The sequence below is a fragment of the Python bivittatus genome, unplaced genomic scaffold (assembly GCF_059951505.1).
Source record: "Python bivittatus isolate LINGU-HERP-01145 unplaced genomic scaffold, Pbiv_v1 ctg000440_np1212, whole genome shotgun sequence".
Taxonomy (NCBI): domain Eukaryota; kingdom Metazoa; phylum Chordata; class Lepidosauria; order Squamata; family Pythonidae; genus Python; species Python bivittatus.
Window position 1 is genome coordinate 4,060,291 of NW_028277063.1, and position 22,182 is coordinate 4,082,472.

Here is a 22,182-nt window from a genome sequence, read left to right on the forward strand (position 1 = left end):
TAATCTCAATCTCTCTCTCTATATATATATATATATATGCAGCAAAATGAGTTTGTACAATAGACTGTTCCACTTCAGATAGGTGAGAGATACAACTTTGGTGTGCTTCCTCAATTAAACAACATGCAGCTAGAATGTTGTTGCATCAAGGAGAAAGATTCTAGTTCTTCTCTTGTAGCAACCTAATCTGGTTATTGGAAACTTTTCTTACATGAACAGAGCTTTTGTCAGGCTTTCTTGCATATATAGCCGCCCAGAGTCCCCCGTTGTGGGGAGATGGGCGGGGACAAATTAAATAAATAAATAAATAAATAAATAATAATAATAATAATAATAATAATAATAATATATTAAAATGTGACCCTCCATCTACAACTTCAGTAGTAACAGTCTGTTATGAATCTTACTATCATAGGCTTTTGAATGTGTAGATGAAGATTAAGTGACTTTGAAACTGTAAGCCTTGTGGAGTTCAATGATAGTCAAATAACCATTAGCTGGATAGATGACAATATGTATATCTGGCATACAAAGAAAGTCTGATGCAATTTTGTACACTTCATTATAGCAAGGCAGCTCCATCAATTCTGGGTGTATAGAAGTAGGTTCGTCTGAAATTTGCACCCCCGGCCATGTAGAAGCATCCTGAATCCATAAATTCAAAAGGGCAAATTTTCCATAACCCAAAAATACTGTAGTCAGTGTCAGTTTAATAGGAATCTGAGAGATATTACAGAACCCATTGCGCTAAGTGTGGGTACCTGGTACCTGAATGAATGTATATTAAAGAGCAGTAGTTGGTTTCTTTAATGGGAGATGTGGCCAATATTGTGAATTTGCTTTCTTCCAAAGATTTAATGTGGATCACTGCAATCAGTGATAGAACAGATGGTGCACAGTCCTCAACTAATTTGCTGAATCTGACCTATGCTTTTTCTGAGATAGGCTTGCAAACACAGCCAAATGGCTTCTCCGTTTCAAGAGTAATATCAGAAAGATGTTTGCTTGTAGTGAAGAAGACTGTTATCTCATTAGGAGCATCTAAGTTAATTAATGGTATGGATTTGTAGTGATTAATCCTTTTAATCAATAAAGTACCTATTTATTGTTAGATGATGCAGCCACAAGCTACAAGCTGGCACTCTCCTAAAAGGGACTCTCTTCTGTATAAGTGAACTAAAAAAAAAAGTTTTTTATTTTAAAAAATGGTACCTTTTATCCAGTGTATTTGTAACTTTCTGTAGTAAAATAATTAACTTGTAGAAAAAAATTGTGGTTTCACTAATTGAAGGGATATTTTAAAATCAGAAGTAGGGATGTGTATGAAGCAGAAATGTGCTTTCTTTTGAACTTGGAACAAACAGACCCACCTGAAAGATTCTAAATTGACTTGAATGTTTGATTCGAACCTGTCAGTCCTTTGAGGTAGGCCAGGTCAAGAAACACAGAAATTCCAGTAATGCTACTTTATTATAGTAGAGTATATTAACAGAATCTTGAAACCCTATCCCAGTGTTTCTCAACCTCAAGAACTTGAAGATGTGTGGACTTTCCAAGATGCTGGCTGGGGAATTCTGGGAATTGAAGTCCATACATCTTAAAGTTGTTGAGGTTGAGAAACACTGCCCTATCCACGTTTCTCTGTCATTTCTTATACTAATAAAATCAAAGCAGAGTTTTATGAGGTTCTTTCTCATGCTTGCTTCAACCTCTGGACAATGTAAATGCTTCTCCAGGTCCCTCCTGGATGGTTCTTTCATACCGTTCATACAATTCCTTTACACAACCCTGGAACAAACTCTCAGAACACACATATTTTATATCAGGCTTACGGCATTCAGAAGGTTGAAATGGCTTGCTCTGAGGTTGCTTCCTGTGACCAGAACTCTTGGAATGACACTGCTTGAAATAGGTAAATTTTGTTCTGACCTCAAGACAAAACTCTTGGAGATGCCCAGCTCAGAACCCTCAAACCAACTAATGTTTTGAGGTTGAAAATCACAAGATTTATTTATTTATTTATATTTATGAAAATCTTTTAATACAGCCAATAAATTGACTCCATGTCAGAGATCCTAGTTAGGAAATGTGCTGTTCTTTATGCTCATTTGCTCTCAGCTGATTTGCCAATCTTTGTTGCCCCCTGCAGGCTGTGAGATGAATGTGCACAAACGCTGTGTCCACTGTGTGCCCAGCTTGTGTGGCGTTGACCATACAGAACGCCGTGGACGCCTCCAACTTCACATTGAGACGTTTGGGAGTGATGAGATCCGGGTGACTGGTAAGGGAAGGGTGGCAGTGAGGTGTGATGGAATAGGAATGGAGCCACTTGCTTACACTGCATTTACTCATTTATTAATGTCTTATTAAATGTCCTCAACATTTCAGTGTTGAAGCTTATAGTATGACCAGATATAGGGCCTTTTAGAGGTAGTCTTCCAAATACAAAGTTTGGTTCACTCTTCTGTTTTTTAGATGGCAGATTACAATGGTTCAATTTACCCAGGCCTTTGATGAGCTAAAAGAATTCTTACATTCCTTTAATGCTGCTATTAACTGCCTCTTATAATTAAAAGCCAAGTAGAAAGTGATAGGATATGAGGACTAGAAACTTTACAAAAAGAAAGCAAGCTGAGAAAACTGGGACTCTTCATTCTTCACTTAAGGAGTTAGCAGCTTTTGAAAGCAGGTACAAATAAGGAAGCCCTCAGGGCCAAGCTCACTTGAAAAGGTGGAAGAGTGGAAGTGGGAATGCAGAAGTGTTTCCCCCACAAAATTTCTCTTTTCTAAGTAGCAACCCTTTGCAAATTTGGAATGTGTACTCAGGAGGGCACTTTTGCTGATGGCAGTCCTTGGGAAAAACATCAGGGCCTTGCTAAAATATCCAGGGCAAACAAGTTGTTTTTGGGCAATAGTTTCCATTGTCTTCCCATCTTTGGATATTCAGAGATAAATTGCTTCTGAACTTGCAGCTTCTGCATGACTATCACTCGCCGTTATTAGCCCTATCCTTGTCTCAAGATAAGATCACTGGCTTTATTAACATCCCATGCTTGTGAGTATAATATCTGAAAGGAATTTGATAGATACTTTGAAAAGTCTACCTGGGGGGACAGAGGTTTTGGGGGTTGATGAAATTGACCAGATAGACACAACTGTTTTGGGGAGGGAGCACTAAGAACTTCAAATACCTTCTACTTGGTGTTTTACTTAAAAACTACTCTTGATTCTTTAATGCCACAAATTAAAAGGCCTGATTTTAAAACATGTTCAGCCAGTGCATGCTTTAGTCCATGAGGTGGACTAACTAGTCCTCATTACAAACAGTTCTATGATAACTCTGACAAAATTTCAGAATATAGGCAAGAAAATGAGTTATAGTAGACATCTACTAATTTGCTTTTTCCCTCTACTTGTTTCAGAGAGGGGCAAAAGGACTTATACAAATGCAGGCATATTTGCTCACTTTGCATATTTAATATAATGCTTTCACGATTCATATAGGATCCAAGATTCAGTTTTATTTGGTTCTGGTATTAGACCTAAAATCCTTGTGCACGTGGATATGCAAATACGCATATTCATTCTGCAATTCCTTCTTTTTTTCTCCTCAAAGGATTCAGTTTAGTCATGGTGAGCTAAAGCTGGACTGGAAAGCCACAAAACTTCCCCTTTTCATTCCAAGAGTGATTAACTTATTAAAAGTAGAGGCAACCGAGATGATGGGATTGGAGCTTTGAAGACCGACTTGGGCTCTTCAGAATAGAGGAAGGTCTTGCAGCATTGACAGCAAGACAATTGCAGCTTTGATCTGTCTGGGTGAAGAATGGGTCTGATTGTGTTTGTGGAGGCTGGGAGCCCGGCTTCTATTCCTAGCTGCAGAACTTGACATCCCCCGCCTCTGCTTTTCACACCTTCCCCTGCACACTTTCTCACTGTCTTTCTCCCGCATTCTGGAACACCAGCATGTAGGTGGTGAGAAGAAAGCCATTGCTGCATTTTTCTTGACAGAAGGGGATTTCCTCACCCACCCTACAATCTCGTTCACCCCCATACACACACACGCAGGCACACACAAGTTGCTGCCGCAGCAACTTTCATGGCCCACAGCAGGTGGCCTGGGACAGATGCCACGAGTTCCTCCTCCCTCGGCCCACCAGCAAACACAGGAGGTCTGCCTCCCCGCCCACTCACTCTTCCCTCTGGTACTTACTCAGTTGGAAGTTAATACTCTTTTAGAAGCCAATATCACTGTTTCTGTTTCTCTCCCTCCCACCCTCCCTCCTTTTCGTGTCAGTTGGAGAAGCACTGAACTTGATCCCAATGGATCCCAACGGTCTGTCTGATCCTTATGTGAAACTCAAGCTGATTCCTGACCCAAAGAATCTAACAAAGCAAAAGACCAGAACAGTCAGATCCACTCTCAATCCTATTTGGAATGAAACCTTCGTTTTGTAAGTACAGGGAGGAGAGGCCTCGGGGATCTACCCACTTGTTTATTTCAGGTTTTTTGACCTCCCTCTTTCCCTTTGTACCCCATCAGCACCCTGCAGCCAGGTGACATGGACCGGCGCCTCTCCATCGAGGTTTGGGACTGGGACCGGACAACCCGCAATGACTTCATGGGCGCCATGTCCTTTGGAGTCTCTGAGCTGTTCAAGGGTCCCGTGGAAGGCTGGTAAGGGGAAATCTGTGGGGTAGGAAAAAAAAATGGAAGAGAACGATGGAGCAACCCAGGGGCCACCCAGTGCTCATTTTCTCTCTCTTTCTTCGTCTTGGCGTCTTTTTGGATTTTATCTGTTTGCTTGGTTGGCACCATCCTCTTTCTCTCACTCTCCTCTCTTTTAATCTAACCCATAAAATTTCTCCCATTTTTTGCTTCCATCCATTCATTCCGTTCTCCTCTCCCCGTTTCCTTCCATTTTCTTCCCCATCATCCCTCTTGCTCAATCACTCCCTCCTCTTGTTCACTTCCACCCTGCCCAATGTCCCTGTCTGCGTTGCTGTCCCAGGTACAAATTGCTCAATCAGGAGGAGGGCGAATATTATAGTGTCCCTGTGGCTGATGCAGAAAACTGTGGGCTGCTGCAGAAATTTGAGGTAATCATGTGGCTCCATGACAATGCTTGGATTGGCACCCCATACTTGCCCCACACTGAGTTCTTCCACACAGATGGGGTGTGGTGGGGAACCAGTGAGGGCTCTTCCAGTCAGCAGATTAAGATTGGAAGCCACACACAAGCTTCTGGCTCTGGGATGGAGGGACCTGAAAAAGAATCCAGTAGAGCTACTTGCAATGTTCTGTCCTGCGTTCTTCCTATTTCACTGTGATCCCATAAATGTTACCCTTTAAAGGCAGTTCTGGCTGGGTGTGGTAGCACTCACTGTGTCACATCTAGCCTAATCACGAAACACGTACTTCTATAAGATCATCTCTAATGTGAGGCAAAATGAAAGGTGGTCTAGAGAGGGTCTTGGCAGCTGCTTGGTCTCTAGCTGTTTTTCTGTTGAGGACAGGGCTGTGTGTTTTAGCCTGACCTGTGCCTCTCTCTAGGCCTGCTGAGATAAAATTCACTGCCCGGCCATTAGCACTGAAATAAATCTCAACTATCTTCTCTGGGTGGAATGACAGAGAGAAACATCTCGTCCTTTGCCTTAGGCAACTAAATGTCTTGAAGTGGCACTATAAATGGTTGGTGGGTGGTCCGGCTTAAGAACTGGCAGAGATTGGATTTTTAATGAGGAAGCAGGACAGAATAGAGGTCATCCAGGCAGCTACTTACATACTGATGCTTTGTTTTCCAGGCTTGCAACTTCCCTCTGGAACTCTATGAGGTATAAATTTTTCTTCTGTTTCTTCTAGTTTGAGATGGGCTGAAGGAAGCTTCCTTTTGCTGCCATAAAAACATCCACCAGAGCTCACTGTAATGGCTTAGAGAAGGAGGGAAGTGCAGAACACAGGAGCGGAGAAAGAGCCCAGCTGATCAGCCAAATATCCCTTGAGTCCAGCAGTGTTCATCCAGTCCTTTAGTTCTCAGGACCAACCCTGTTGTTCCTTGACTGCTTGCACTGGAATTGCCCATCCTTGATCCCTTCTAGCAGCCAGTGATACATTGCATCTGAACCTGGAAATTTGTCCTTAGCTAATGTGCTTAACAGTCACAGATACTTCTCTTCTTGGGAGCATTGTAGGTTGAAACTCACTGCTTAATTCTGGAGAAAAACTATTTCCTTAGGTTTGTCCAGAAGCTGGAAGAAGCAAAGGGGAGGTTGTAAATACTTCTGAAGGAAAAGTATAAGAAAAGGAAAGATAATATCTGGGACCACTGAGATGAATCTAACTATTTGTGGCCTTCCCAGAAAGCAGTACCTTGAGTATAGGGTCTTCTAAACTGGAGATTACTGGGTGTTACAACTGGGACTTTCTGCATAAAACACCTGGGTCTGGAGTCATGGCAACTTTCTCATTTCACTGTGAATCTGCCCTGTCTCTGTAAAGACTGTCCACAGTTCCCCTTGGGAAGAAAGTTTATTTGCAGCTGCACATGTATCAAAAGCACTTCATTGCTCATTCTCAAAACACTCCCGAATATCTGGGAATTTTACTGTGTGTACTAAGTGTACCTTGTACCCGCTTCTGTTTCAAAGATATTAAAAAGCAGGTGAACATCCAAGGCACCCTGTTCAAAATGGCAGATATTGCAGAAGTTGTGACTCTAGTGGTGATGCCCTTAATTCTGAGTCTGCAGAATGTTCATGTCCATGTTTCCACATTGTGCTCTGCAGAAGGTTCGCCATGGTCCCATCCCGTCTCCATCTCCAAGCCCCACAGACCCCAAGCGTGGTGGATTCTTTGGCACCAATCGCTTCCACATCTCGGACTTCAACTTTCTCATGGTTCTGGGCAAAGGAAGCTTTGGCAAGGTGGGCGTTCCAGTAGGCAGTGGGTCAGAGGTGCACAGAGGGGGATGTGGAGGGGTGCAAGTGCTGGCACTGCCCAGGTTGTGGGCTTTTGGAAGGGCAGAGCAGCCTGGGCTCCTGAGTTCCCTTTAGATAGATGGGAACAAGACCCAAGGCTCTGGGGTTCTTTCCCCACAGGTGATGCTGGCAGAGCGCCGTGGAACAGATGAGCTGTATGCCATCAAGATCCTAAAGAAAGATGTGATAATCCAGGATGATGATGTAGAATGTACTATGGTGGAAAAGCGGGTCTTAGCCATGGGGGAACGTCCACATTTCCTAACTCAGCTACACTCTACCTTTCAAACAGCGGTAATTCTTGTGATTGTCTTCCAGAGTGATCATTTCAATAAACAAATGTTAGCCCTTTAATTAAATAGACTCCTTAATTGGATTAAATAATGTTTTGCATCCACATAAATTTGAACACAAGAGAAATCAATAGTTCTGCACTGAACAAATACTATATTTCCTTGAGGTTTTTTAAAATTATGCCTGTGTATGTCCAGTTGAGCAGTATCTTAAAAAAAAATGCAATCAGAGAAAGAAAAGCTGCATTTGAGATGACACCAACATATTTTTTTATAATAAATCTGTTCAAAATAATATGAACAATTAAAAAAACCCTACTTCCTAGTTAATGAGGGCATATTTATATAATCAAAATATGTTTTATTTGATGAAATGGTGCTAGAGGTTTCAGTCCCATTACATACAAGGATGGTTAGAGAAATGAGAAAAAGAGGTATTCTGTACTATTTAGGGAATACTTTAATTAAAGAATTATTTAATTTGTTCATCTGGGGACATATTCTCTTCTTTTCCTTTAAGGACCGGCTGTATTTTGTTATGGAGTATGTCAATGGAGGAGACCTAATGTATCACATCCAACAGGTTGGGAAATTCAAGGAACCCCATGCTATGTACGTGAGTCTCTTGGGGAACTTGACTGGGAATGCCTCATTCTTTATACCTCTATGTCAACAATCATGCAACCCAAAGTAAAATTAATCGGAAATTAATTAAATTAATTAAATAATGTTTTCTTGTCTATGCAGATTTTAAAACCGTGATCAACTCCAGAGGGTGGTAAGGCTGGGCATTTGCTTATTTGGTCTAATGTCCTAGTCAAGTCCATCCATGCACCATCACCAAATAGCATCATCGTTCTCTTTTACAAAAATTAGAAAGAGGAGAAATGTATTTCCCATTTCTTAAACTAGAGAACTCACTGAAGGTGTTTAGCGCAGGAACTCCAGTATGCTGCTTAAAAGGCATTCATGGTTCAGGGAGTTAAAATTTCTTTAAATAATTAAATGTATGTGATTGGGGGCCCAGCAGGTTTGATCAGGAATATGACCATCTGCTGATCTAAATCCTGTTTCTACTCTGTTGCTGTTCATTCTGTGAGTAAGAACTTACAGGTATCTATCTATGTTTTTTTTCCTCTGCAGAAATACTAGTATTCCTTCTTCCCTCTCGGTGACTTTTAGTGAAAAGAAAAAGAAAAGTTTCTTCTGAAACTTTTGGTTTGGTTTTGAGAATCATAGGTAAAGATTCATCCCAGCATCCAGGTCAGAAAGATGGCAGAGAACTGATCTGCATATACAGCAGAATTAGGTGGGAAAGAAATAATTTATGGAGTTGTGAAGCCATATGATTGCATGATTTCAGACTGGAGGTGGAGCATCTCTTTTGTAAAAGAAAAAAAAAGACAAAAAGAGAACATTCTTTGCAGCTAATGCAGTAGGAGCAAACCTGCTCTTTGCCATGATGCACTTTTCTTGTAAGACATTTGATGAGAGGGAACATAAAAAGTCTAATTCCAACAAGGTAATCCATAGTGGTCCTGTCCGCTCTACCACCTGAGGATTCTAAAGGTTTAGTTTGCTACACCTGTTTTACACCAGGGCTTGGCTTCATAGAAGTATTACATTCCACAGATGTTGTTTAATTGAGAGAAATCAACAAGCTGGTTGTCGTAAAACGAGACAAAAATATTGCTGTGGTTTGTAAAATACCTTTTCTGTGGATTGATAAGTGCTATTTAGAAGAACAGTGAGAAATCAGACAGTTTGTGTCACATTGTAAGGAACATGAAAAGTTCTTCACACTCTTGCAAGTTGAAAATGATGAGAGTGGATGCAATGTAAGCATAACAATGCAGGAGGTACCTGAGAGAGAAATCCTATTGTCTAAAAATCAGAATCTTACCATTTTTGGTCAGAAGTGAGCGTTGATTCTCCTGCATATATCCCCAGGACCACTTCTTAATCCTTGCTATCTTCTGAAATGGAGTACATCTGTGCATTTATGGAGTATTTATCCACTCAACCTCCAAAAAACTCATGGTTAGGATCCTGCAAGATAGGTTAGGCTAAGAGATGGTCTGGCTCAAGGACATCCAGTTAACTTACTGGCTGAGCAAAAGTCTGCCATATCACTGCTGCACACTGCATGCATTTCACTGAATATCTATCCTCCTATCTTTCTTTCCTATCTCTTCCTTCAGATGCAGGGCTGGGCAAACTGAAGCCCTTGCTTTAATTCCTTACCCTAATTTCAAAAGAGAGCCAGTTTAGTGTAGTGGTTAAGGCATTAGGCTAGAAACCGGGAGACTGTGAGTTCTGGTCCTGCCTTAGGCACAAAGCCAGCTGAGTGACCTTGGGCTAGTCGCTCTTTCTCTACCCTAGGAAGGAGGCAAGGGCAAACCACTTTTGAAAAATCTTGCCAAGAAAACTGCAGGGACTAGTCCAGGCAGTCACTAGAAGTCTAAAACTGACTTGAAGGCACCCATAAATAAATAAATAAATAAATAGAAAATCCTCAGCAAGTGATTAGTACAGGCCTCTGGTAGAAAGAAGGAGGCATCTTCTCTTGCTCTGCCCCCTGGCAGATGACTTTCCACATGGCAGGGCAGCCAGGGCCTGACCTTCATCACAGGGTTAAAAAAAGCTGCTCTGGAAAAGCTGCTCTGAATATCCCAACACAGGCTGCTTTGATTTAGGTGTAGGCTTGGCAATAGCTGCCCAGTATAGTATGAAAAGTGCCCATCCAAGCTGCCATCAACACACTCTGAGGATGCTAGCAATGAGCTATTTGCCATCATCTTTCTAATCCCCAACTCTTCCTCTATTCTGTTACAGGTTTTATGCAGCTGAAATTGCGATTGGCCTGTTCTTTTTGCACAACAAGGGAATTATTTACAGGTGAGCCTCTGTTTGCTATCCATTCTCCATGCCCACCTAGGCCAGAGTAGGAGATGGAAGAATCCTGATCACAGCCCTTCATGCCTAACTACAAAATCCCAATGTTGTTCTACGAATTGAGAGGATATGGTTTCACTCCTTCCCTTCCCTCCCATGAACTCTCCAGCTCTATTTTCTACCAGTGTCAACATCTGAATAACTAGAGATTCTGGAGTCATTATAATTGGCACCATCCGTGGGACAGATCGTGATCCAATTCCTGATATTGTTGTCCTCAGGGATTTGAAACTGGATAACGTCATGTTGGATGCTGATGGCCACATTAAGATCACAGATTTTGGGATGTGTAAAGAAAACATTTTCCCCGGCATCACCACCCGAACCTTTTGCGGAACACCTGACTACATTGCTCCAGAGGTACAGATCTCCAAAATCCTTCCACTGGCCATAGTACTTAAAAACGTAAAAGTGGCCAGGTTCCATCTGGTCTCATTTGCTGCTTCCAGTTTGTTTCTGGGCAGGATGTAAGATGAGGCTAGCTGGGCTTCAAGACATTCCTCATTTTTATTAGGTCTGCAGGACAGTTTTACCTTTAGGTTAGGATTCTTGGTCAAGTCTTCTCTGCAATTCCTATGTTTAGGGATGATCTCTCTACTGAGAGCAGGGACTCACGTCTTAAATTCCTTTCTTTGGTCAAGAAAGGAGTTGTCTGATGGTTTTAGCTGGCTGGATAGTTTAATTGCTTTTAATTGGGTTTTTTTTTACTGTTTTTTAAAAGTTTAATAGTTTTTTATTGTTTTATTTACTATTGGATTTTTTAATAAATCATTTCTCTACAGAGACCAGGGGACTAACATCTTAAATTCCTTTCTGTGGTCAGACTTTTAGGTCATAAGTTTAATCGTCTAGTGGTTTTAGCTGGTTGGACAGTTTTAATTGCTTTTATTCGTTTTTTATTCGTTTTTAAATATGCAGTTGTTTTGTATTGTTTTATTTACTATTGCATTGTTTTACAAAATACTTCGGTCCTAGAGATAAGATGTTAAGTGGTGTCCAAATGTAATTAATAAAACAATAAATAACCTGGATCCCTTTTCGGATCCTATATAAAGATGATGCCTGCTGCTCTCTAACAATTTCAGAAATTGGGTTTCAAATTCCTACATCGTATGCTTACATACAAATTAAATAAGCCCATTATAGCCAGTGTATTTTTGCATCTGAGATCCAGTTTTTTCAATTAAACGTGTGTATGTGAATTCAGGGATGAACCTTGCTTCATCCCCTCTTAGGCACTGTGTTCTCACTAGGCCAGTTCACTTTTAAGTTCTGAAATGCTCCATCATGTCTAGTTTGGCTCTCAGAATATTTTGGATGGAATGGGATGTTGACTGAATGAATACTTTGTCATTTTATCACATTCCATTCTTAGTTGATCCAAAAATTCAGGATCTTAGCTGTGTTATAACCGTGGTTTCTACGTTGGATCACAGTAATGCTCTTTACTTGAAACCACCCTTGAAAAGTGAAATGCAATGTCAGGAATACAATAGCAGGCTTTTAACAGGTCAAACTTCATGGAATGTATCTGTCCCATTTTAAAACCGCTGGTTTTATTTATCAGTTCAAAATGCGACTATCAGTTCCTAAATGTTCTACAATCTAAGTATTTCATGAATCACCTTTTTTTGTAACCAATGCACATTTTATTCATCAATGGAAACTTTGCTTCAAAATTTCCACTGGAAGTAGGTAGTCTCCAGGTTGAGGACGCCCTGTTTACAGATGACCCATAGTTAAGAATGGAGCCTATTGTAGCAAAATTTGAGTTAAATATACAATGATTCAAGTTAAATACACAGTGATTCGAGTTCATTACACAATGCTTCTTATGCAGTATTATACAATAATACTGTTCCAGCTTACATACAAATTCGACTTAAGGGCAGACCTTGGGAACGGAACTCATTCTTAAACTGAGGACTACCTGTATAAACAGTAGAAATATAAGACAGGATCTTTTTGGTGGCAATTCTCAGATTGTTGAATTCATTCTCCAGAGAGCATACCCTGCTCTTCCGTTTCATACTGGCTTGCTTACCTTATTAATTTGTTTATATTAAATAAGATTCCTACTTTGCAAACTTGGAGAAGACACTACTATTTCAGGTAAGTATTTGGCATCAGTAGAGATATATCAGTGTTTGGCATCCAAGAGATAGATATATTTCTCTTGGATTTTTTGGTTTTATTGTTTATGTTTGACTTGGTTGTAGATGATCATATCTTTAATTTTGTTAGCTGATCTGTTGGAGCTGTTTTGATCAAAATGTGAAATAAGATATACCTCAAGGAACTCAACTTCTCATTTTTCCCCTCTCTTAGATTATAGCCTATCAGCCCTATGGGAAGTCGGTGGACTGGTGGTCGTTTGGTGTCCTTCTGTATGAAATGTTAGCTGGACAGGTACGTGTATGTTTAGGCAAGGATTCTTTACCATCTACTCCCAAAAGTGTCTTTGCATTATCTGGAGAAATGGTTGCTAGCCATTAAGCCGTGACTATCAGACCAAGCAACAAAGGCTCTTGGGGATTAAACTCAGTCATCAGCATCTCCTGGGGGTTGGGGTTGGGGAATGTGCATTTGAACAAAAAGTTGCCCCAGAGAATTTTCATAATTTCCAAGTGGGGCTGAGATCTTTGAAATAGATTAACTTTGAAAGATATTGATAAGGGACTGATTTCTTAAATAGCTGGATGTAGGGAATAAGTTGTTCATTGGGCCTGTGATAATAAACTAGCAGCCTTACTAGATTCTAAGGAGCGTCAGTCTAATATGAGAAACTAGGAGTAACTGTAGGGGAAGAAGATGCTTCATATGTCTTAGCATAGTGGAAGCCTTAAGATATGCTTCCATTGAATACAATGTTAGATGAACAATATTTCATTCATTCATTCATTCATTCATTCATTCATTCATTCATTCATTCATTCATATCATTTATATAGCCAGCCATCTTACACAAGTGACTCTGGGCAGTTTACAAGATTAAAACAGACCATCCTGCCCCCCCAAACATAATCTCCCTGGTCTTCAGTGCCTTACGAAAGGCTAACAAGATTGGGGTCATCTAAATTTCTGGGGGGATGCTGTTCCACAAGACAAGTGCTGCCACTGAGAAGGCACGACTCCAACAAGAAGACATTGTTTAATAAAAGGTATCTGGAACATGCCCTCTCTGCTAGGTCTGGTGGGGCAGGCAGAAACAATTGGAGAAAGGGCTTAGTGTACATTTGACAAGAAATGGATTCATATGATTCCAGAAGTGTAAAGTAGAGGTGAGTTGAAATTCTTTCCATTCTTCCAGAGGGCTTTATATATATTTTGTTTGTCACACACGGGAGAAGACTACTTTTGTTTTCTCTATGAATCCAAGTGCAATTCTGCAACCTTCTTTTGCACAAAACCTGGAAATGTGGTTCGAAGATGCAAAATTAAGTGCCCTTTATCAGTGTTACATGACGTAGTTATGTACTAAGACTTCCAAGTAGGAAAATATATTTAATGGACCAGACATTCCATATACATGCTATGCTTTCTGGGAAAAAACTAGAATAAATCTTGCTCACTTTACCTGTTTTCCTGATCTGCAGCCACCATTTGATGGAGAAGATGAGGATGAACTCTTTCAATCAATTATGGAGCACACAGTATCCTATCCTAAATCTCTTTCACGAGAGGCTGTCTCCATCTGCAAAGGAGTGAGTCTTGGTTCAGAACTGGCACACCTAGGCGGGAAGGGCTCCTTATCATATTTGAGACCACATGAAAGGTGGTATCTAGATGTTACAAAAATGTTTTTTAAGATGATATGGTTTTGCAGAGAAGGGTCAATTGCAGCGTCCCCCAGGGATTTTGAGATGTACTGAACTTCAGTTCTCACGATTCTCAGCATCATGTCCAACTCATCTGCACTATATGGGAATGGCAAACTGATGGATTGTCTTCTGAAAAAAATCTGCCCTTGAAATTTAAATGGATTTGTTCCTTGCTTGGTTCTAAAACCAAAAATCAAACCCAGTTTAGGTTAAACATTGTTGGGGGAACACTGGCAGGGGAAAATCAGCAGGGTTGGAAGCAGTTAAGCATTTATTTCATCTGTCTTTCCCATGGGTGTTCCTCTGCTTCCATGTGCGAACGTGGGAAATCCTGTTTCCTTGGCTCAGTGTCTTCTTCCAATCTGATCTCAGATTGGATTTGATTCCTTAAAATAAAGATGCAGTGGTAGCAAAGTTCTTTCTGTTCCCTAGTTCTTGACCAAACATCCACTGAAGCGCTTGGGCTCAGGGCCAGATGGAGAACGGGATATTCGGGACCATGGATTTTTCCGCTGGATGGACTGGGAGAAACTGGAACAGCTGGAAATCCCCCCACCATTCACGCCTAGGCCAGTGAGTAGCTATTAGCTGCCAAATGACATGCACACCTGTTCACACAGTCTTCATCATGAAAGAAATCATTCCCAAGAAAGAGTATATGTACATGGATATCTATGGTATGATAAAGCTAAGGTGAATGTAGATTTTAAAAATCATTATAGCAGATGGGGTATTCTTAGAGTATGGAATAAATATAAATTTAGGTTTTGCTCAAAAATACCTTTGTGGCTTTTAGTGCAAAAAGCATTCTATAGACAAGAAATGATAAGTAAACATAAATGGTTAAGAAAGAGTTTATATTGTTCTGCTGTGTGCCATATCTTTAGAATGGAAGAATATGAACCGAATCACAAAGGAAGATTATGCGAGTTCATATGCTTCTGGACAATCTGCCAAGCAGAAACCTTAGCAAAAGTTTGATTTTTTCCCTCCAAATCTAAGTATAATATTCAGAATGTGTATTCACCATTTAATTTCATAAATATCATTAGGTAGCCTAAGCCTTAGCTAGTAAAAGACGAAAAAAGCAGTTGTATTAACAGACTGAAAAATAACTCTTCTTAGCTTCTTCCTTCAATATCATTTCCATCCATTTCTTCTTCTCTTTCCACTTCTATTCCAGTGTGGCCGGAGCGGCGAAAACTTTGACAAGTTTTTCACACGGGCACCACCAGCGCTGACACCCCCAGACCAGCTGGTCCTAGCAAGCATTGATCAGAGTGAATTCCAGGGATTCACCTACATCAACCCTGACTTTGTGCATCCATCCACGTTGCGGCGAGGAAGCCTCTCCCCAACTGGCATGCCTCTCTCTCCAACCAGCATGCCTTTGTCCCCAACAGGAATGCTCCCTTCCCCTACCTCCTTGGTGTGAGAATGATCCATAATGACCCAACATCCCTGTGTTAAGCCTTGGCTGTAGGACTCTGTTCCTGAGAACACGAGTCCAAGTTGAAACCTAGTCCTAACTCTAATCTTAAGATCCCCAGAAATACTTTGTTAATTGCATTCTCTGGTGTGTTGCTTCCCTCCTTCCTTCCCTCCATTAGGTGCAATCAAATTGGTGAGGTTAAGAATGAGAAAGCACGCACACACACACACACACGCACACACACACAATATACATATATATCTACATCAAGGGAAAGAGAGTTTGAGAGGAATAAAAGAGATAGAAGAGGAATTCCTCTGGTTATAATCAACCTTTGGAGGGTCCTGAAATTTGACTGAGGTTGTCATCAGACAACCTGTGTGAGGAATTTTGTAAAAATTGATTATAACTTGTAAACTTTAGCACGCTTGTATCACAGGAGTCCAGCATCTCTGGTCTCTGTGTCTTCTGTGATGGTCCTTCAGATGGTCCTTTTAGAACACTATGTAGGGGACCATGATTTGACTGAAATCAGGGAATGATAGAGTAGAGGGCTGTGATTCCAATGAGATCCTCCTAATTTCCCCCAGGTAGTTGGGGTACCAGATGACTCATCTGGTGAGAAATGGCTAAACCATAGGTTACCCTCCAGCTAATTTTATGCCATGCATATTTTGTGTAAAAATAATTTAAATGGCCAAAGGGTAACAGAGGGGGCTGTATTTTGTGAGAAGGGCATCGTAAGTGAAATTTGATTAGGAGCTACTTTGATGGTATTATCTGCTCTGGTTCCAGGACTATTATATGGCTGCACAACTTTAGAAGATGTCCTGATTGATAATGCAACAAAATGGCAGCTGTGTAGTGAAAGGTAGCTGTGTAATGAAAACCGAAATCTAACTATGAAGCAGACACTGAATCGCTTCTCTGCCTGAGATTTGGGCTGCAAAAGGGGAATGCTGAGGCATGGATTTATTAAATCAGAGAACTCCACACTTAACAGAACCACCATGAACTTGGATATGTAATTAGTGGAGAAAGAGCAGTCTCAGAATGCTGTGTTCATTTATACAGAAAGTGTCGGGAAGAGAACTTGCTACTACTGTAGTATGCAAAATAGATATTTCTTTACAGACTTAAAATATTGGGTCTCCTCCACTTGTCTTTCAGACGTGTTGAAACTGTAGTTCCAGAAGTCCCAATTCTAGCACATCTGCAGGATGCCAAGTTGGAGAACCCCATCTGAAAGGATAACTAGTTTACATTAAGAGATACCGAGCTACTCCCTTGAAATCATTTTTAAATCGGGAAGCTATCAAGGAAGAATGACTGCCTCTTCTCTCCATTAATTATTGGTTCAAATAATTTCTGATATTCATTTCAATTAATATCCCTTATCCTATTTGCAAATTGTAATCTTCAGCTTCACCTCCATGGTCCTTTTCCTAGTCTTATCTGCTACAGTGTAATATTATAATACTTGACGTATCTGTCTACTTAAGACCCTGATTCCTTGCGCCTCACACATCATTAGTAGGTCTTCCTCCCCAAAATCTTGTGAAATCCTCACCAGTCCTCCTTCCCTCCCAGGCATCACACTGTATGTGGCACAGCCTCCAGGCCCTTTGAGTCTTAATTTCCCCATCAGTAACACCTTCCTCTAACATGACTTCCCATCACCAACTCAACAGCTGTAAATAAAACTTTGGGAGAGAGCAGTGATAGTGGCAAAGTTGGCATTAGACTTGGATAAAATATGTCCCTTCTTCCACAGAACAGCATGTCCAGATGAAAACTTTGTCTTCTCTTTCGTGCATTAACTATTATATAATTATGCATTTATTTATATGTACATAATGAATATGTGTACCTTCCATGTTTCCATCTTTCTAAAGGGACACCCATCTCTTTTCTTCCAAGCTACACCTGACCATCTTTTCACAGCTTTAAAACTGAGGTATGGTAAACTGAGATCTTGCCCTCTACTTATTCTGAGAGCATCACTACTGATCAGACTGTAAACATTCCCTCGTGATTTTCCCGTTTACTTTTTCTGTGCAGAAAAAGCATGCTGGTATGTATTTACCAGATGACAGAACTCCACTGGAAACTAGACTTTTCCTACTGTGACCTGTGCCAGCTACTGTATAGTCATGAGATGGCACCCTGAAAGTGCAATGTTTATTCACACTGTTGAAGTGTTTACTCATATGAATTTGTGCTACAGATGAAAGAAAACTGAATTTGGTTGGCAGGTGGGATGGGTAAAAGGATGACTTATTCTGCTGATAGCAGAACATATTTAGAAAATATGAAAAATTAAAATGTTATTCCATCTCATACCCAAGGAGCAGTTCCTTCCAGTTTCTTCTCTCCTTTACATTGGTTGAAACTCTGTCGCTTTATAGCAACCTTCTCCATACTAGTCTACAGGTTCTATGCTCCCATTGCTGATTGGGGAAGAGTATTGTAGGCCAATTCAGCTGAAGGCCATCAAGTGGTAGAAGGCTGAAATATGCATCCAAATAGTCAGTTATAGCCTGTTAGACCTTCATGTTCTCCCTGTCTTGCAGACCATAAATACAGAGCATGGAAATCCAATATATTGAGTGAGTGAGTGGAGGAGCAGGGAGAATTCCCAAGCGTTATGGAATATATCAGTCCCAGAATTGCAAAACAGGAGGTATAGATGCCAAAATATAGGGCTACCAGGGACACTGTTGCCTATCTACAACTTAGGCCAATAATAATATGGGAAAGCAGAGTGATTTGCACAAGTATCTAAGGTAGCCCATAGGTAGAGCAGAAGGTTGTAGAATCCAGAGGTTCTGGTTTTATAAAAAGTGAGCAAGTCTACAGGCTGCCAGTTTGTCCTCCTGTCCCAAACATTTCTATAATTCTTTTCTCCAACCCTTACAATGCATAAGTCTTCCATCAGTTTCCTGCCTCAATTTTTTTCTCTGCTGATTTCCCCTCCCCCCCCCAGTTTGGGAATAATCAGATACCCCACGACTCATACATATACCTTCTTTTTGGCTTGTGATTCTCTGTAGCCAGTATCATAATCTAATGGACTCACCTATGCATTTCAATATAAAAGATATTTATCCAATCCTCAGCATGTGTTTGTTTTTCTGTCAATAACTCAGGTGGTAGGACTACAGATTTTGGGTTGTGGCTGATAATGGGATTCCTGAAGTGCATTATGAAACATGGGAAATCCCACTGAATTCAGAGAAAGTTACTTTTATGCAGTGGCTTCAGTTGGACAATTTTAGACTGTGGACCTAAGGGTCTTGCAGAAATTCTGTCCTTTTGATGGTAACGCACAATTTTTCCTGGATGTACAAAGCTAGCTGTGATGCATTTTAGCAACTTGCAGTGCTTCCTGCTAGATGAAGCTCTGGATCTTTTTCCTGATGGCATTACTACTGGGATAACCGAGGTGGAATGGGAGAGGGGAGCCCCCCAGAAGCCATCCGAGCTGAATCAAGAGGCCTTCCCCAGCAGGGGACCCTGGTCTAACCTATCCAAAGATGAAAGGAGTCTCTGGCTAGAGGGCTGCTAATGCTGGCAGTAAAACATCAAGGGCATTCAGGGCACCTCCACATGCCGCCTTTGCACCATTCTCGAATCAGTGCCATGTTCTGGGACTCCATAATGTCTCTCCTTAGCAGCTGAGCCCATTTATTTCTGGCTCAACAGTCTTGCTTCCAAATTCACAGTGAATCTGGTTTTCCACCCGGATTGTTAGAACTCTGCAGAGCTGGTGGGTGGATGGTCTTCTCATTGGCAGGAGCTCCCAGAAAAGAACGAGGCGGTGGCAGCTTTCCCTTATCATGGCAGTGGGTTTTGACAAGTGAACACATTGTATACACAGAGGGGCACAGGTTGGGTAGTTTTTGTTGCTGTTACTGTCAACTGGAAGGAGCACTTGGTTGCCTTATCGTGGTGTGTTTCAAACTTGGCAACTTTAGGATGTGTGGACTTCAACTCCCAGAATTCCCCAGCCAGCATGCTTTAAGATGTGTGGACTTCAACTCCCAGAATTCCCCAGCCAGCATGCTGGCCGGGGAATTCTGGGAGTTGAAGTCCACGCATTTTAAAGTTGCGAAGGTTGAAAAAAACAGTCTTATTGGTATTTCATGATTGGTGGTGGGGAAGACAATTTTGGGCTGTCCTGGAACTGCTTCTGAGTTTTGGGTTCTGGAAAAAAAGAATCTCTGCCTTTCCTTCATTGACAAATTGTTAATGGGATACAGTTGGAAGAAGGGATGCAGCAGAGCCTGACACCCAGGGGACCCGAACCCTGCCACCCCCCATTAACATCCCATTAACATCCATTCACTCCCCCCCCCTTAGCATCTAGACAGCAGTAAGCAATGTGGGCTGCCAGGGCCATACCAGGCTCAAAGCAACACTCTTAATTTATTTTAAAGCATTTTCAAGGCAGGAGGGCAGCCAGCCGCTCATAAGCCTGACTGAACAGAACACAATATAAATGCGTTTTAACGTCATCCTAAGCTCCATTTTATTCCTTAGCTAGGGTACCTTGTTTTGAGTGAGTTTACAGTGTAAAACAAAATATGCTCAAATAGGTGCCCACTAAGGGGTGACAAGCATGGGGTTTTGTTGGTTGTATGGGATGATGGGAGCAGCAAAATCTGGGTGGGCATCACATCTGGTTAGTTGTGCCAAGAGCAATCTGGGATATTCTTACTGATGGAATTTCTGAACCACCATCTTTATTCTGCGAATGAGACTAGTCTGACTCTGGAAGACCATGAGGAAAAAAAAAGATCCAAGAGGAAAAAATAATTGGTTTGATTTTACAGTTTCTCGTGACTTTAGAGGCTGAAATGCAGGTTTTTAAAAAAAATTTCTGAGGTCTCTTGAGGAAAAGTGTGTAGTTTGAACCAGTCAGGAACGGAACCCTTTCCCACCTGAAAGAGATGTAACTGGAGCTTATGGACTCTAGAAGGCACTGCAGGATAAAAAGCAGTGTTTCCCCCAAGCCCCCACCTTTCTTTTTCCTTTTTGGGAAGAATTAATCCCTTCTCAGTCTTACAATTCTTTCTGCCACTGGGCTCGAACAGAGAATAAACAGGTGAAGATTTTCCTGCACTCTGGAAGGACTGCATGTATAGCATTTGCGCCTGGTATGTAGCCATACCCAGTACAAGAACAGCTGGGGAGAGAACACAGCTCTTTTCAAGAATTGTTCTCAAACATATATTTATGATCGGTGAGTTCTGATCTTGGCCTGAAAAGCTCAGATACTTGAAGAAAGCAAAACAAGCTCATGAGGATTTTTGATCCTAGGTTATTTTGGCTACCATGTGGTCTACTGTGTTGAGCCAGGATGTGAACATCTGAGATTCAGGGATGCTCATAACTCCATCTCCTTACAACTTTGACATTTGATGCTGTTCATCCTCTGGATCCTTATGGTATCTCCGTCCACCAGAAGCTGTAACTATAGGGATGAAGTTGAGAAGAGAAACAAGAAAGAGTTGTGGAATTCTGTAGAGTTGGGTTGCGTTGCTGGGCCTACTCACCTGACCGGACTGTCTATCCTTTGATGAGGCACTCTTAAGGTCTCCAACAGTGTGCAGATTCTTGCCAACTGTTCGGACAGGGATTTGGGAGTACAATTATATGTTGCATTGCTGTGTGTGAAGAGTAAGCAACAGCATGTGGTCACCAAATCCTTTAGTGTAGTCTCTGAAACTGTCTTCTAACCACAATAGCTGAAAATTGTTGGCCCAGTGTCATACCATTCTTAGGCAGGAAACGCAGCAGAACTGTAATGTAACCTCTAGAATAGGTTTTAGAAAGTTTCTGAGAAGTCCCCAAAGTCCCCCTCTCTTAAAAAAAAAAAAATTGCCCTCCTTCTATGTAATATGACCAATTAACCAGGTGGAGTGGGCTCCCCTTTACTACGTGTTCAAACAGAGACTGGATAGCAAATTCTCTGGGATGCTTCAATTTGGATTCCTGCACTAAGCAAGGGATGGACTTGATAACTTCAGTGGGCCTTTCCAGTTCTATCATTTTATGCCCTTATTCACCATGCATCATTCCCATAACCACTGGAGCTGTCATCCTTCTCCCCAAAAACGTTTAATGCAAGCTCCAGACACAGATTACTGCCTGTCTCTGCGCTACGTAGTGTTTTGTTACATGACAAAGGATGTTCGGCTACTGGGAGCTTCTAAAGCTGACTCTGTGCTCGTGGACTAAATATAATTATTTAGTCCAATTATATTTAGACTAAATATAATTATTTAGCACTACTCTAACTGGAAGCAAAAACTTGGAAAATGTGGGCATACTTGTCAGTTTTTGTTTGGAAAAGGAAACAACATGGTTACAGTTTTATGATGAGTTTCAGGGAAGGTGTGATAGAAATTGGGTTTGACTCAGAGAAGGAGGAAGAGAATGGCAAGCTGGTACAGAAAAAACATTTGAGTCCTGGGAAAGGAGAAAGTGTGAGAAAGAAATTCAAAACTGGATTGTGTTAAGTAAAAGTTGGAGTAGAGAGGGGATGTAACAGACTTTCAAGATTCTGTTACAATACCCTAACCATGTTAAAATACATTCCAAGACCCCTAGCTATTCCTATTTCCTGACCCTGCCTACCTCAAGGAGCCGACGAAGTAAACTCCATTAAACTGTTGCTTAAGTTCAGTGAAAAATGCTT

The 22,182-nt window shown here is 41.2% G+C and overlaps 1 protein-coding gene across 1 annotated transcript in view; it reads left to right on the plus strand.

The window, feature by feature from the left end:
• PRKCG (protein kinase C gamma) overlaps positions 1-18,591 on the plus strand; it is a 38,578-nt gene extending 19,987 nt beyond the window's left edge. Inside the window, exons 5-18 of the mRNA XM_015889006.3 lie at positions 2,150-2,281; positions 4,298-4,454; positions 4,544-4,678; positions 5,013-5,100; positions 5,806-5,835; positions 6,787-6,924; positions 7,099-7,272; positions 7,792-7,883; positions 10,107-10,169; positions 10,448-10,586; positions 12,555-12,635; positions 13,823-13,930; positions 14,480-14,620; positions 15,231-18,591. Of these exons, the coding sequence (XP_015744492.1) occupies positions 2,150-2,281; positions 4,298-4,454; positions 4,544-4,678; positions 5,013-5,100; positions 5,806-5,835; positions 6,787-6,924; positions 7,099-7,272; positions 7,792-7,883; positions 10,107-10,169; positions 10,448-10,586; positions 12,555-12,635; positions 13,823-13,930; positions 14,480-14,620; positions 15,231-15,482 (1,730 nt within the window). The 3' untranslated portion in view covers positions 15,483-18,591. The remainder of the gene's footprint in view (positions 1-2,149; positions 2,282-4,297; positions 4,455-4,543; positions 4,679-5,012; positions 5,101-5,805; positions 5,836-6,786; positions 6,925-7,098; positions 7,273-7,791; positions 7,884-10,106; positions 10,170-10,447; positions 10,587-12,554; positions 12,636-13,822; positions 13,931-14,479; positions 14,621-15,230) is intronic.
• Positions 18,592-22,182: the final 3,591 nt, after the last annotated feature.